The sequence below is a fragment of the Hordeum vulgare genome, chromosome 3H (assembly GCF_904849725.1).
Source record: "Hordeum vulgare subsp. vulgare chromosome 3H, MorexV3_pseudomolecules_assembly, whole genome shotgun sequence".
NCBI classification, from domain to species: Eukaryota; Viridiplantae; Streptophyta; class Magnoliopsida; order Poales; family Poaceae; genus Hordeum; species Hordeum vulgare.
The window spans coordinates 320,225,733-320,237,497 of NC_058520.1; the positions used below are offsets into that span (position 1 = coordinate 320,225,733).

Below are 11,765 nucleotides of genomic sequence, written 5' to 3' on the forward strand. Positions count from 1 at the left end.
CAGATCAAGTCTTCAATTGTTCCTTGCTTCACGAACTCCCGCTCCGCGGCACACGTGCCGACTCAACGCGATGATATGGTTGACTCAAGTGAGAATCTCCAGAGTAGATGAAACCCTAGGTAAGCCCTAGGATATTTTTTAGTGTAATTTTTTTAACACAAAATCAACCCAGCTAACAAACACAGCCAAGGGAATTAAAATCCAGCAAACAAAAAACAAATATGGGCCGGCACAGTTGCTACAGGTGGGACCATCTCGCGTTGGGCCAATAGAGTCTGCACTCTTTTCCTTCACGCGTCGAAAAGGAAACAAAATTTCCAGCAAAAGAGGTTCGGGTCGTCGCGTCGTCGTTGCCCAATCCTCTCCCCATCTCCCCCACCTCTCCTGCTCCGCGCCGTTGCCGATCTGGCCCCAGTCAACTCCGGCGAGGTAAGAATATTTGTTCGTCCAATTCGTCTAGTCTTAGGGTTTCTGCGGAACTGTTCTTATGCTTTCTCTCCGGAACTACCTACTCAGATTGGATTGATTGGATTGAAGTAAACTGGACTGGAGCCGATCCGATCCGATCTGATCGGACTGTGCTGGCGTCTAGAGAAGCTTGAGGAGGGCTCGCTCGCTGTCGCGGGCCACAGATCTGCCGCGTCCGCCATGGATGGCAACAAGGACGACGCTGTCAAGGCCCTGCGCATCGGCAAGGACGCCCTCGACGCCGGGGATACCGCCCGCGCCCTCAAGTTTCTGTCTAAGGCCAAGCGGCTGGACCCCTTGCTCCCCATCGATCACCTCCTCAACCCGCTGCTCAACAAGGATGACCCGTCCTCCTCACCGGCCTCGTCATCATCGTCATCTGCCCCACATCCCCCACCGCCTCCGCCGTCGCGAACTGCAGCGACAGCAGCAGAACCAATCGGGGCTGACGGCTTGAGAGAAAGGAAGCAGAAGGGCAAGAAGAAGGATGGGGAGGAGGGCGGCGGTGATGCTGCTGGGTTGAGGACGTACACAGAGGAGCAGCTGGAGGTGGTCCACCAGATCAAGAAGCACACTAGGGATTATTACAAGATCCTGGGCCTCGAAAAGGACTGCACTGTCGAGGACGTGCGCAAGGCCTACCGCAAGCTCTCTCTCAAGGTGCACCCTGACAAGAACAAGGCCCCTGGTGCGGAGGACGCCTTTAAGGCTGTCTCCAAGGCCTTCCAGTGCCTCAGCGATGCAGAGAGCCGCAAGCGCTTCGATCTTGTTGGTTCTGAAGAGCCGCCGGCATACAACAGGAGGGCGGCATCCACTGCTCGTTCATACAATGGTTTCTACGAAGATGACATTGACCCGGATGAGATATTCAGGAACTTCTTCTTTGGTGGGATGGCTCCTGCCACCACCAGGCAGTTTGGGCAGTTTGGGACGTTTCATTTCAGGACTGGCGGGATGCATCATGCTCATGGTGCGCAGCAGGGTTCTGGTGGTTCAACTGTCCGTATGCTTGTCCAGCTGTTGCCTGTCCTGCTGCTTCTGTTGCTCAACTTCCTGCCATCCTCTGAGCCAGTCTACTCCCTATCCCGCTCCTACCCTTATGAGCACAAATTTCAAACCCAACGTGGAGTAACATACTATGTCAAGCTGCCTAATTTTGAGGATCAGTATCCACACCAGAGCACTGAGCGTACAACACTGGAGCGGCATGTTGAGAGGGATTACTACTCGATAATAACACAGAATTGTAGGGTTGAGCTGCAGCGTCGCCAATGGGGGCTAGCCTACCAGACACCACACTGTGATATGCTTCAGAAATTTGAGGCAACAGCACAGTAATTCTTCCGATGCCACAAGGTGTGGATTGACTCTCCCTGCACATTATTTTGCAGTAGCAATATACTACTATCATTAATACTCCTTCTGTGGTGCTTTGCAACCTTATTCTTGTATCTTGATATTTTTACTGTTCTGATGTAATAACCAACACTTTAAGGCCTTCTTTCCTAGTTCTATTCGGTCCTTGTTGTGGGTGCACACACATGGCAAGTGAATTTTCTGCTTTTCACCTGAATGTCCATTCAGTCTTGATTGTGAAAGAGATATAGTGGTAGATGTTATTTCATGCTAGTTAATGGACATCTCCATCCAACACATTAAGTATCTACTGAGTACTTGGCGGTACATAATTACGTAGCTACACAACTGAGTAACTGTAACTTGCTCTGACAGCTAGCAGCCTGTATGATGGACCGATAGATAATCGAACAATCATCTATGCATCCTGTTTCATATGGTTTTGATTAGTGGTTCTGATACTATTATCTGGATTTCAGTATAAAACTTATAGCCATGCTAAGGGCCAGTTCTTTTGGCAACTTAAAAAATAAGCCGCCTCATCCCCATCTTTTCCCATAAGCCGCCTCGCTTATTAGTTGGGGCTTCTAAACTTGTTATGGGATAACTAATTGAGAAGTCTCAACAAATTTAAAGGTGGCTTATTTTTTAAGCTAGGGAGAGGTAGCTTATTTTTCAAGCCGCCCAAAAGAACTGGCCCTAAGCCATGGAAGCTGTGCTATTACTAATGTATGCGTGCCTCTTTTCCTAGTTTTTGAAGAGTTACAGAAGTTCCACATATTCTAAGCTTTGTTTATCATATCTTCCTGACTATATCAATTGGTCTTATGCCCTATGCTTGATTTTTGTAACCAGTGGCATGCCCATAGGAAGCTGTCAGTCATTCTATATCTTCAGTCTAGCCATGTAACAGTGGCATGCCCATATTTGTTAAGCCTCTTGTTCTGGCTGTTTTTATTTTTATTTTTATAACCTCTACGTGCAGAATGGTACATTTGAGCGTTTGCATTGAACAGTTGCCTACATATGGAACCCCAACACTTGGCAGGTGTAGTGTGTCATTGTAGGATGCACCAGGCATGTTGTAGCAATGCGTTAAGTGTTAGTGTATGCATGCCTCAATTATATTGCTATCGAGTTTTAAGAAGTGATTTGATTATATTTTTCTGTTACAAAGTTGGCATGGGTAGTGATTACAGAATACTGAATGGGGTTAGTCTGTAGCAATTATATAACATCTTATAAAGACTTGAGTTCCATTTGACCTTCTGCCCTCTACCTTTTTTATGTTCCTTACAAAATGATCAACCCTTAGGATACATCAATCTGATTTTTTTTTTTGCTAACACATACTCCCTCCGTTCCAAAATATAAGGTGTATTAGCTTTTTCGAAAGTAGGGCTGGTTGCCATAGATAGATTGGATCATTCGTAACCTGAGCAATAACTGATGGTACTACAGCAATACCGGAAGAAACTACAGCTATACGTGGTGGCCCCACACGCAGCTTTGTTAATAAGCATCACCCTTCCTTTCTTTTCAAATGTTCCCCAGTCAATCCGCAGCTTATTCGATTCCTATTCTTATTGAACATCTGATATAGATGGTGGGAAAAACATGTGCATGTTTGACCAAGTTTTTAGAAAAAAGGTATCAATATCTACAGTACCAAATTTGTATCCCGAGATCCATCACGATAAGTATTTTCCTATTTTACTTATTTTGCATTGTAGATATCGAGATTTTATTCTATAATTTTGGTCAAACATACACAAGTTTGACTTGCACGGAAATTGATACACCTTATATTCTGGAACGGAGGGAGTACTAGGTAGCTGAAGGCAAATGGCCCATGTGTTGACTATCTGGGTGAAGTGTGATTTCGTTTTGTGCTTGGTTATTGTTAACTTGCTAGCTTGAAGAACAATTTCCTAAGTATGTGTAATTTGTGCACAATCTTGGACAATCATATGTTCTGTAAGCCTTGCTTAGGTACTTCCGAGCTGCCTCTAAGGCTCTTGCCTCTCAACATTGAGCTCTCTTTCTAGCTTCTCTCCTAGTCTGCTGCTCCTTCTCTATTGCTTCTACTACCCCGCTGCTGCCTCTCCTTCTCTGTCGTTTCTCCTCCGCCGCCTTTGCTGCTGCCGGAAGATGTTGATTTCTCAGCGGACTACCTTGCCGGCTGCCTAGGTCATCGGCTAGGACCTAAGCACCGTGGCTTGTCCGCTCTCCAGCGCCTATGCTAGTCTAGGCGAGCGCCCCTTGGAATCTTGATTGTATGAGATAACTTGATTTACTCAAATGACGTTAAGAAAGGTATTAGTTGCTCGGTGGGTGTTTTTGTAGTGTCTAGGTGTTCTGACTGGCCAGAGCAGCTTGGAGGGGCTTGGGCTGAAACCAGAAAGGGGAAGGGGAAGAAAGAAAGGAAGGAATAAGAGGGAAAGGAATGCCCACCTGTTTAAAGTCTCATCTGGCCCACTAGGGTCTTAGTGGTAGGGTTTAATGGGTCTGCCTTTCCAGTCTCGGCAGCCGCAATAAACCACCAGTATAGAGGATTAGCAGCAATCAACACCAATAAATACAACCTGCCCTTCTTCTCCTTGCCGTAGCCTGCGCGTCTTCCTCTCTCTAGATTCCTGTGGAAGAGCCTCGCTGCCTGCCTAGCCTGCTGCAGAGGGTAAAAAGTGCGGCATTTGGTCCCGCACCTAGGCCAGGGGTTAATAACGCCTTCTTGAACCGTGATTTAACAAATAGAAGAAGAGCCTATGTTTCAAAGTGGTTTTGTAGCTTGTAGCTGGAGGATGGAATATCTTGTACTAGTAGGACCTTCGGCTGTGCAATCCTTTCCATTGGTGTGCAACTGTGCATTTTGAATTCATAGTGTTCTTAAGTCCATATTACACTCCTAGATTTGGATTATTGAGTTGATCCTAAGGATGATGTCAGGTAGCTTGGCTAAGTTAAATACCTTATGCCCTATTTGTGTGCATAATAAACAATCAATGCTGATATAAAAACGGTGAACATAGTTCATGAACTATGTGAAACTAATGTGCAGATGAACATTTGTTCCAAGCACTACACTCAAAAAACAGTTCGATACACTTACCTTTTTGTAGCTATCACTGGTTTCTGTATACTATGTTATTTCTAGTTCACAGCTATTTGTATATTTTGTTTTTCTATATGTTGACAAATATATCAAGTAATGTTTGATCATGAACTTTAGTTACAGTAAACAAAATTTAGATAGAAATCCATGGGTGATATATCATGAACACCAGTACATGAAAAATGCAATTTTTAGTTTTTCCTCCCTTCGGTTTTCCCGCTTTCTTGTCTGGGAAGTAGAAAACCAAATGCGCTAAACTCAGTTGGATTCACCATGTTTTGTTGTCTGTTGGTGAGCCGTCTGGTTATAGCCACGGGGCCACACATCAATGATTACCTTCTGACATGGATAATGTGTCCCATTACCTCATACTGTCTACTATTTCTTTTTACCAGGATTTGCTCATTAATTTGTTTCTGTACATTTACTTTCACTTGCTCATTTGGATTAGTAAATTTGCACGTGCATTGCATGTTGTGTTAATGGGAGGTGGCCTATTGCTAATTGGAGTAAGTCTGCACAGGCATTGCATGTTGTGTGGTCTGGTTACTTCTTACTCAGTTGGATTATTAAAGGAAAAAAAATCTAAAAGTAAACTGCCATGTTATTTGGGAATAATTGGGTGTATTTGATCAAAAACTGTCATGAGCTGTTCATAACAGAAAAATCAGAGACAACCCAGTTTTGGACGGCTTATTCCTGAATATTTAATGGATAGGAGGTGGGGGTTACTATTATAAGTACATAGTAGTATTTGCTAGGGGCACTATGCATTTTTTTCTAAAATTACTTGGAAACATTGTTTCTTTTGTATTTTGTTACGTGACAGTTTGCTGATGCTCCATTTTATAGGGTTGCGTCGAGACAGGAACTTTGGCCATGGTGTAAAGGCTTTCCAATACTTGCTCCGTTGATTGTCTGTTTCAAATTGGAGGCGAACAAGTCAGTTTGGACTAATAGTAAATTTTGTGGAATAAGTGCATTCGATGACTACACACACCGCCTTGATGTATCCTAACGGTGTTAAGGCGTATGCAGCCGTAACTACTTGAAAGGATATGTAATTTGTTACGTTTCTTAGGTGCTGATCACAATGCAGACATGTGTATGTATATGAATCTTCTATATTTCCTCTGATGTTATTGAAGAGTATGCCTGACGTAGCAGACCGTTACTACTTTTTTCAAGGGTCTCGCAAACTGTGTACCATAGCTTTATATAGAAGAAAAAAGAGAATGTACTCCCTCTGCCCCATAATATATGAATGTTTTTAAAGCTTATATTATTGAATGGGGGGAGTACTTTATAAGAAAAACATTTAGTTTAAGCCTGATTTTCATCTCGTGCAAACTGCCTTGTAGCGAGACCGCTTCTGTATCTCCAGTGAGGAGACACAGGCCATCCATTCCTTTTCCTCTTTCTTTGAACGAAATTCCCTTCCTCCAAGCTTCATGCTCTCCATTCAATGTTTTGCAGAGCCATTGGCCGTGATCTGAAGCAAGGACTTTCTTTGAACGAAATTCCCTTCCTCTAAGCTTGATGCTCTCCATTCAATGTTTTGCAGAGCCATCGGCCGTGATATGAAGCAAGGACAACCGGTGTCGCTCATTCGCCAGCTCAGCACGTGGTGGGATGCGGCGCTCGCCCGCGTTGCAAGGGCACACCCACGCGGCACTCACCGGCGTTGTAGGGGTGCATCGGTGCTGCCATGTAGTTCCACCGGCGGTGCTGCCATGTAGTTCCACCGGCGCTGCTAGCCGTATGGGGAAGGACGATGGAGGAGGGCATCGGTGATGCAGACCGGCGTCCGACGAGATGCACTCCCGGTGCTGTAGACGACGATGGAGTGTCGCCGTGGCTACAATGGAGCATCGCATGGGTCTTGAAGCTCCGTTGAGGCTGGAATGAAGCGCGTCGAAGCTACAATGAAGGGGGTCGGAGTTGCAATGAAGCTCTGCCATGGCTGTAATGAAGCGCGTCGGAGTTGCGATGAAGCTCCGTCGGGTCTACAATAAAGCTCAGTCGGGGCTTTAATGGAGTGTCGTCGGGCGTCGTCGCCTCGTTGGTGCTTCGTGCATGTCGTGCTGCCAAGGAAGTTGCTGCACCGAAGCTTTTTGTCGTACCCACTGTTGCGAGGGAGCAGCACCCGCTGGCTCCGGTTGATGCGATGCAATGGTCACCGACAACGGTCATTGGCGGCTCTCGTCGGTGGCTCCGGTGCTGCGAGGTCGCCGACGTACATGTCATGGAGGCAGACAATCGATGTTGTCGTGGCGGATGGAAGAATAGAGGAAGAAAGAAGAACAGAGGAAAGAAAGACGATGACTTCCTTTGGTGTGATCGAACGACCAACATCCATAGATCGGACGACTAGCTAGGCGCATCTGGCTTATTTGTAGTAGCCGCCACTTTATAATCACGAAGGATGTGAAGATAACACCAACTCCACACATACAAGGCTACTACCCACTTCTCTCTCTCTAAAAAAACCACCACTACTCACAAATCACATTGTCTCCCCTCCCTCCATCTAAAGCCCACATCTTAAGCTCTTGCATAATGCGATTGACGAGCTCAACCTCATTCACCTGACGTTGCACATTGTTTAAAACTTTTGATTTTTATTTTTTGAAATTAAGCACATTTTACGGAGAGGAGCACGAATGGGTTCATGCTATGAACGGAAAGCATGTCCCTGAGTGGCATTGGCCTGCATTGAACATAAACACCTGAATACTAAAGATCTTTTCTGAGTCTTAATTGCTAAACGAGCGTGATGATGGGCTTTGACATTTGAGCTCCTAGGCAGATAATTGATCCTGTTTGCGTGGAACGACTTGCTAGAATGAATAGTTGCGTAGAATGAATAGTTGCGATGTGGGGGCCTAATCATCCAATGACCTGAAGCGACTACAATATTAGTTGCAGCTGATGCAGATGCCAAAACACAGTTGTCCATGTAGAAGCAAGTTTCTTGAAGTTGAAGTATATCAACAATCTTGGTGGCGAGAGCACGTCCAAAAGTTTCAGCCTTAAGTGGTGATAACGCTGGGGGAGACATGGACAAAACATACATCTGTTTGCAATGTTGGTTATGCTTCATTCAGATGTAGATGCCTATGCGTGCTGGAGATTATAACATGCTTTGCTGCAATTTCCAAGCCTAGTCACAGAATATGGCTTCACCTGTAAAGTTTGAAGGAATTTGACCCATTGACGTCCAACATTGAGCTTGCTGTAGTTTTTGTTGGCTTTTAGAGCAGCCAACAACCTCAAGTTAATCCTTGCATGATAGCATTTGAAACAACAAACACATGAGCATGACAAGAACATTTCTATTAAAAGGCGACCATTTCTTGCTTTCCATAGACACCGCATGCATGCGTATAAGGTTGTTTGATTAATCTGGGGATGACCCGAAGATAGCAAAGCTTCAATCATATCAGGAATGTTATGGTGTATGGCAGCAAGTGTTTCCGTTTTAATATACCAAAGATGAAAATATCATGCTGCTTTAGAGAAAGGGCAAAGAAAAAGAAATGCATGCCATCCTCCACACAATCATACTTGGAACATTCATGATATATGTGCTTAGAAAACCTTCTAGCCCATTTACGTGTAGGTAGTGCTCTACTCAAGAGCCTCCATGCAAATGTTTGGTCTCGAAGCGCCATGTTTATGTATCCTACCACACATGATTGAGCAAAGAAATGATTTGTGGTAAAACTACCTTAGGTTGCTCGTTGACCAATAGAACCAGATTATTAAAATGATGCTTGTAAGCGATCTTGGATGTACAATCATGTGCACGGGTTAATTTCCAAACCAACATATATTTTGCTTTTGAGTTTATAATTGGAGTTTGAAGAATAGCATCAGCAGTGCGAGGAGAAAACAAGGTTTGAGTTAAATATGAATTCCAAGGCTTTTGGTTGGTTATCCAAAGAGATTTCACCACATTGGGGTAAACGAAAGGTGAAGGTTGAACAATTAGATTATCATAAATGGTTTCCCATTCTGAAAACTAAGGGATCTCCAAATTGAAGGACTCCCATCAAATATTCGGTAAAAGGTAGCTCACATGAAGAAAGGTTGTCCCTTGAGTATGGCTATCCAAAAAGCATATTTAGGCTTGTTTGGTTTAGCTCTCCTTATGGAAGTGTCATAGTGATACTTATCTTTGAGAATCAAGGAAAGTTGGTGTCGGTCCATCAGGAACCAGGGTACCACGACTAGTTTGCCACCGGCCCTAGAGGCGACATTTGGGCCGGCCCGCGGCGAGATGGCTTGGCCATGGCTGCTCCGGAAGAAGCCCCCTTGCGAGGCCCCTCACCGCCAGGCTAGGCCTAGCCCGGTCCACCAAGCACTAGATTGCCTCGCGAGGCTCCCCCGCGAGGTCGCTCCGCAAGGCCCAACGTACGGTACCAGCCGGAGGGCTCCGTTCTCATCACGTAGGTGACACACCCGCGCAGACAAGGACGACAGAGGCCGTGCGTGCAGGCGCAGACATGGATGTTTTCCTCCTTGGTGATTAAAGTGCAGCGCCCACTGCCTCCCCAAAGGCAGGATGCCAAAGCTTGCCATTCCGGTGAAAGAGGACCAGGAGGATGAGCGTGGCAGGACGGAGGTCATCGCCGAGCCCACAAACGCATCACAAAGACCACTTTATCAGGCGAAGACCGTCATTAGTCAGGATAAGCATGGGCGCCTGTCCCCCTTTGAAGTGCCGCCTTGTGGCCACCTTTTTGTTGGAAATATGCCCTAGAGGCAATAATAAATTAGTTATTATTATATTTATTTGTTCATGATGATCGTTTATTATCCATGCTATAATTGTATTGATTGGAAACACAATACTTGTGTGGATACATAGACAAAACACTGTCCCTAGTAAGCCTCTAGTTGACTAGCTCGTTGATCAAAGATGGTCAAGGTTTCCTGACCATGGGCAAGTGTTGTCACTTGATAACGGGATCACATCATTAGGAGAATCATGTGATGGACTAAGACCCAAACTAATAGACGTAGCATGTTGATCGTGTCATTTTGTTGCTACTGTTTTCTGCGTGTCAAGTATTTATTCCTATGACCATGAGATCATATAACTCACTGACACCGGAGGAATACTTTGTGTGTATCAAACGTCACAACGTAACTGGGTGGCTATAAAGATGCTCTACAGGTATCTCCGAAGGTGTCCGTTGAGTTAGTATGGATCAAGATTGAGATTTGTCACTCCGTGTGACGGAGAGGTATCTCGGGGCCCACTCGGTAATACAACATCACACACAAGCCTTGCAAGCAATGTGACTTAGTGTAAGTTGCGGGATATTGTATTACGGAACGAGTAAAGAGACTTGCCGGTAAACGAGATTGAAATAGGTATGTGGATACTGACGATCGAATCTCAGGCAAGTAACATACCGAAGGACAAAGGGAATGACATACGGGATTATATGAATCCTTGGCACTAAGGTTCAAACGATAAGATCTTCGTAGAATATGTAGGATCCAATATGGGCATCCAGGTCCCGCTATTGGATATTGACTGAGGAGTCTCTCGGGTCATGTCTACATAGTTCTCGAACCCGCAGGGTCTGCACACTTAAGGTTCGACGTTGTTTTATGCGTATTTGAGTTATATGGTTGGTTACCGAATGTTGTTCGAGTCCCTGATGAGATCACGGACATCACGAGGGTTTCCGGAATGGTCCGGAAATGAATATTGATATATAGGATGACCTCATTTGGTTACCGGAAGGTTTTCGTGCATTACGGAAAAGTTTCAGGCTCATCGGTAGTGTACTGGGAGTGCCGGGAGGGGTGCCGGGGACCATCAGGAGGGGTGTCACGCCCCAAGGGGTCTCATGGGCTATGGGAAGAGATAAACCAGCCCCTAGTGGGCTGGAATAAGTTCCCACTAAGGCCCATAAGGTTTGAGAAGGAAAAAAAGACAAGGTGGAAAGAGTTTCCAAGTGGGAAGGTGGAATCCTACTCCAAGTAGGATTGGAGTAGGACTCCTCCACCTCCAATTTCGGCCAAACCTTTAGGTTTTGAGTCTGCCTCCTCCCCTCCCTCCCTCCTATATATAGTGGGGTTTTAGGGCTGATTTGAGACAACTTTTGCCACGGCAGCCCGACCACATACCTCCACGGTTTTACCTCTAGATCGCGTTTCTGCGGAGCTCGGGCGGAGCCGTGCTGAGATTAGATCACCACCAACCTCCGGAGCGCCGTCACGCTGCCGGAGAACTCATCTACCTCTCCGTCTCTCTTGCTGGATCAAGAAGGCCGAGATCATCGTCGAGTTGTATGTGTGCTGAACGCGGAGGTGCCGTCCGTTCGGCACTAGATCGGAGCGGATCGTGGGACGGATCGCGGGACGGTTCGTGGAACGGTTCGCGGGGCTGATCGAGGGACGTGAGGACGTTCCACTACATCAACCGCGTTGCTTAACGCTTCTGCTGTGCGATCTACAAGGGTACGTAGATCGGAAATCCCCTCTCGTAGATGGACATCACCATGATAGGTCTTCGTGCGCGTAGGAAATTTTTTGTTTCCCATGCGACGTTCCCCAACAGTGGCATCATGAGCTAGGTTCATGCGTAGATGTCTTTTCGAGTAGAACACAAAAGGTTTTTTGGGCGGTGATGTGCGATTTGCTGCCCTCCTTAGTCTTTTCTTGATTCCGCGGTATTGTTGGATCGAAGTGGCTCGGACCGACATTACTCGTACGCTTACGAGAGACTGGTTTCATCGCTATGAGTAACTCCGTTGCTCAAAGATGACTGGCGGGTGTCAGTTTCTCCAACTTTAGTTGAATCGGATTT

At 45.8% G+C, this 11,765-nt stretch overlaps 1 protein-coding gene across 1 annotated transcript; it reads left to right on the forward strand.

Moving 5' to 3' along the window:
• The first annotated feature begins 288 nt into the window (after positions 1 to 288).
• LOC123443733 (chaperone protein dnaJ 49) lies at positions 289 to 6,123 on the forward strand. Its single transcript, XM_045120245.1, has 3 exons — positions 289 to 429; positions 517 to 1,824; positions 5,789 to 6,123. Exon 2 carries the CDS (start codon positions 649 to 651, stop codon positions 1,804 to 1,806), a length of 1,158 nt encoding a protein of 385 aa, XP_044976180.1. The 5' UTR covers positions 289 to 429; positions 517 to 648; the 3' UTR covers positions 1,807 to 1,824; positions 5,789 to 6,123.
• Positions 6,124 to 11,765: the final 5,642 nt, after the last annotated feature.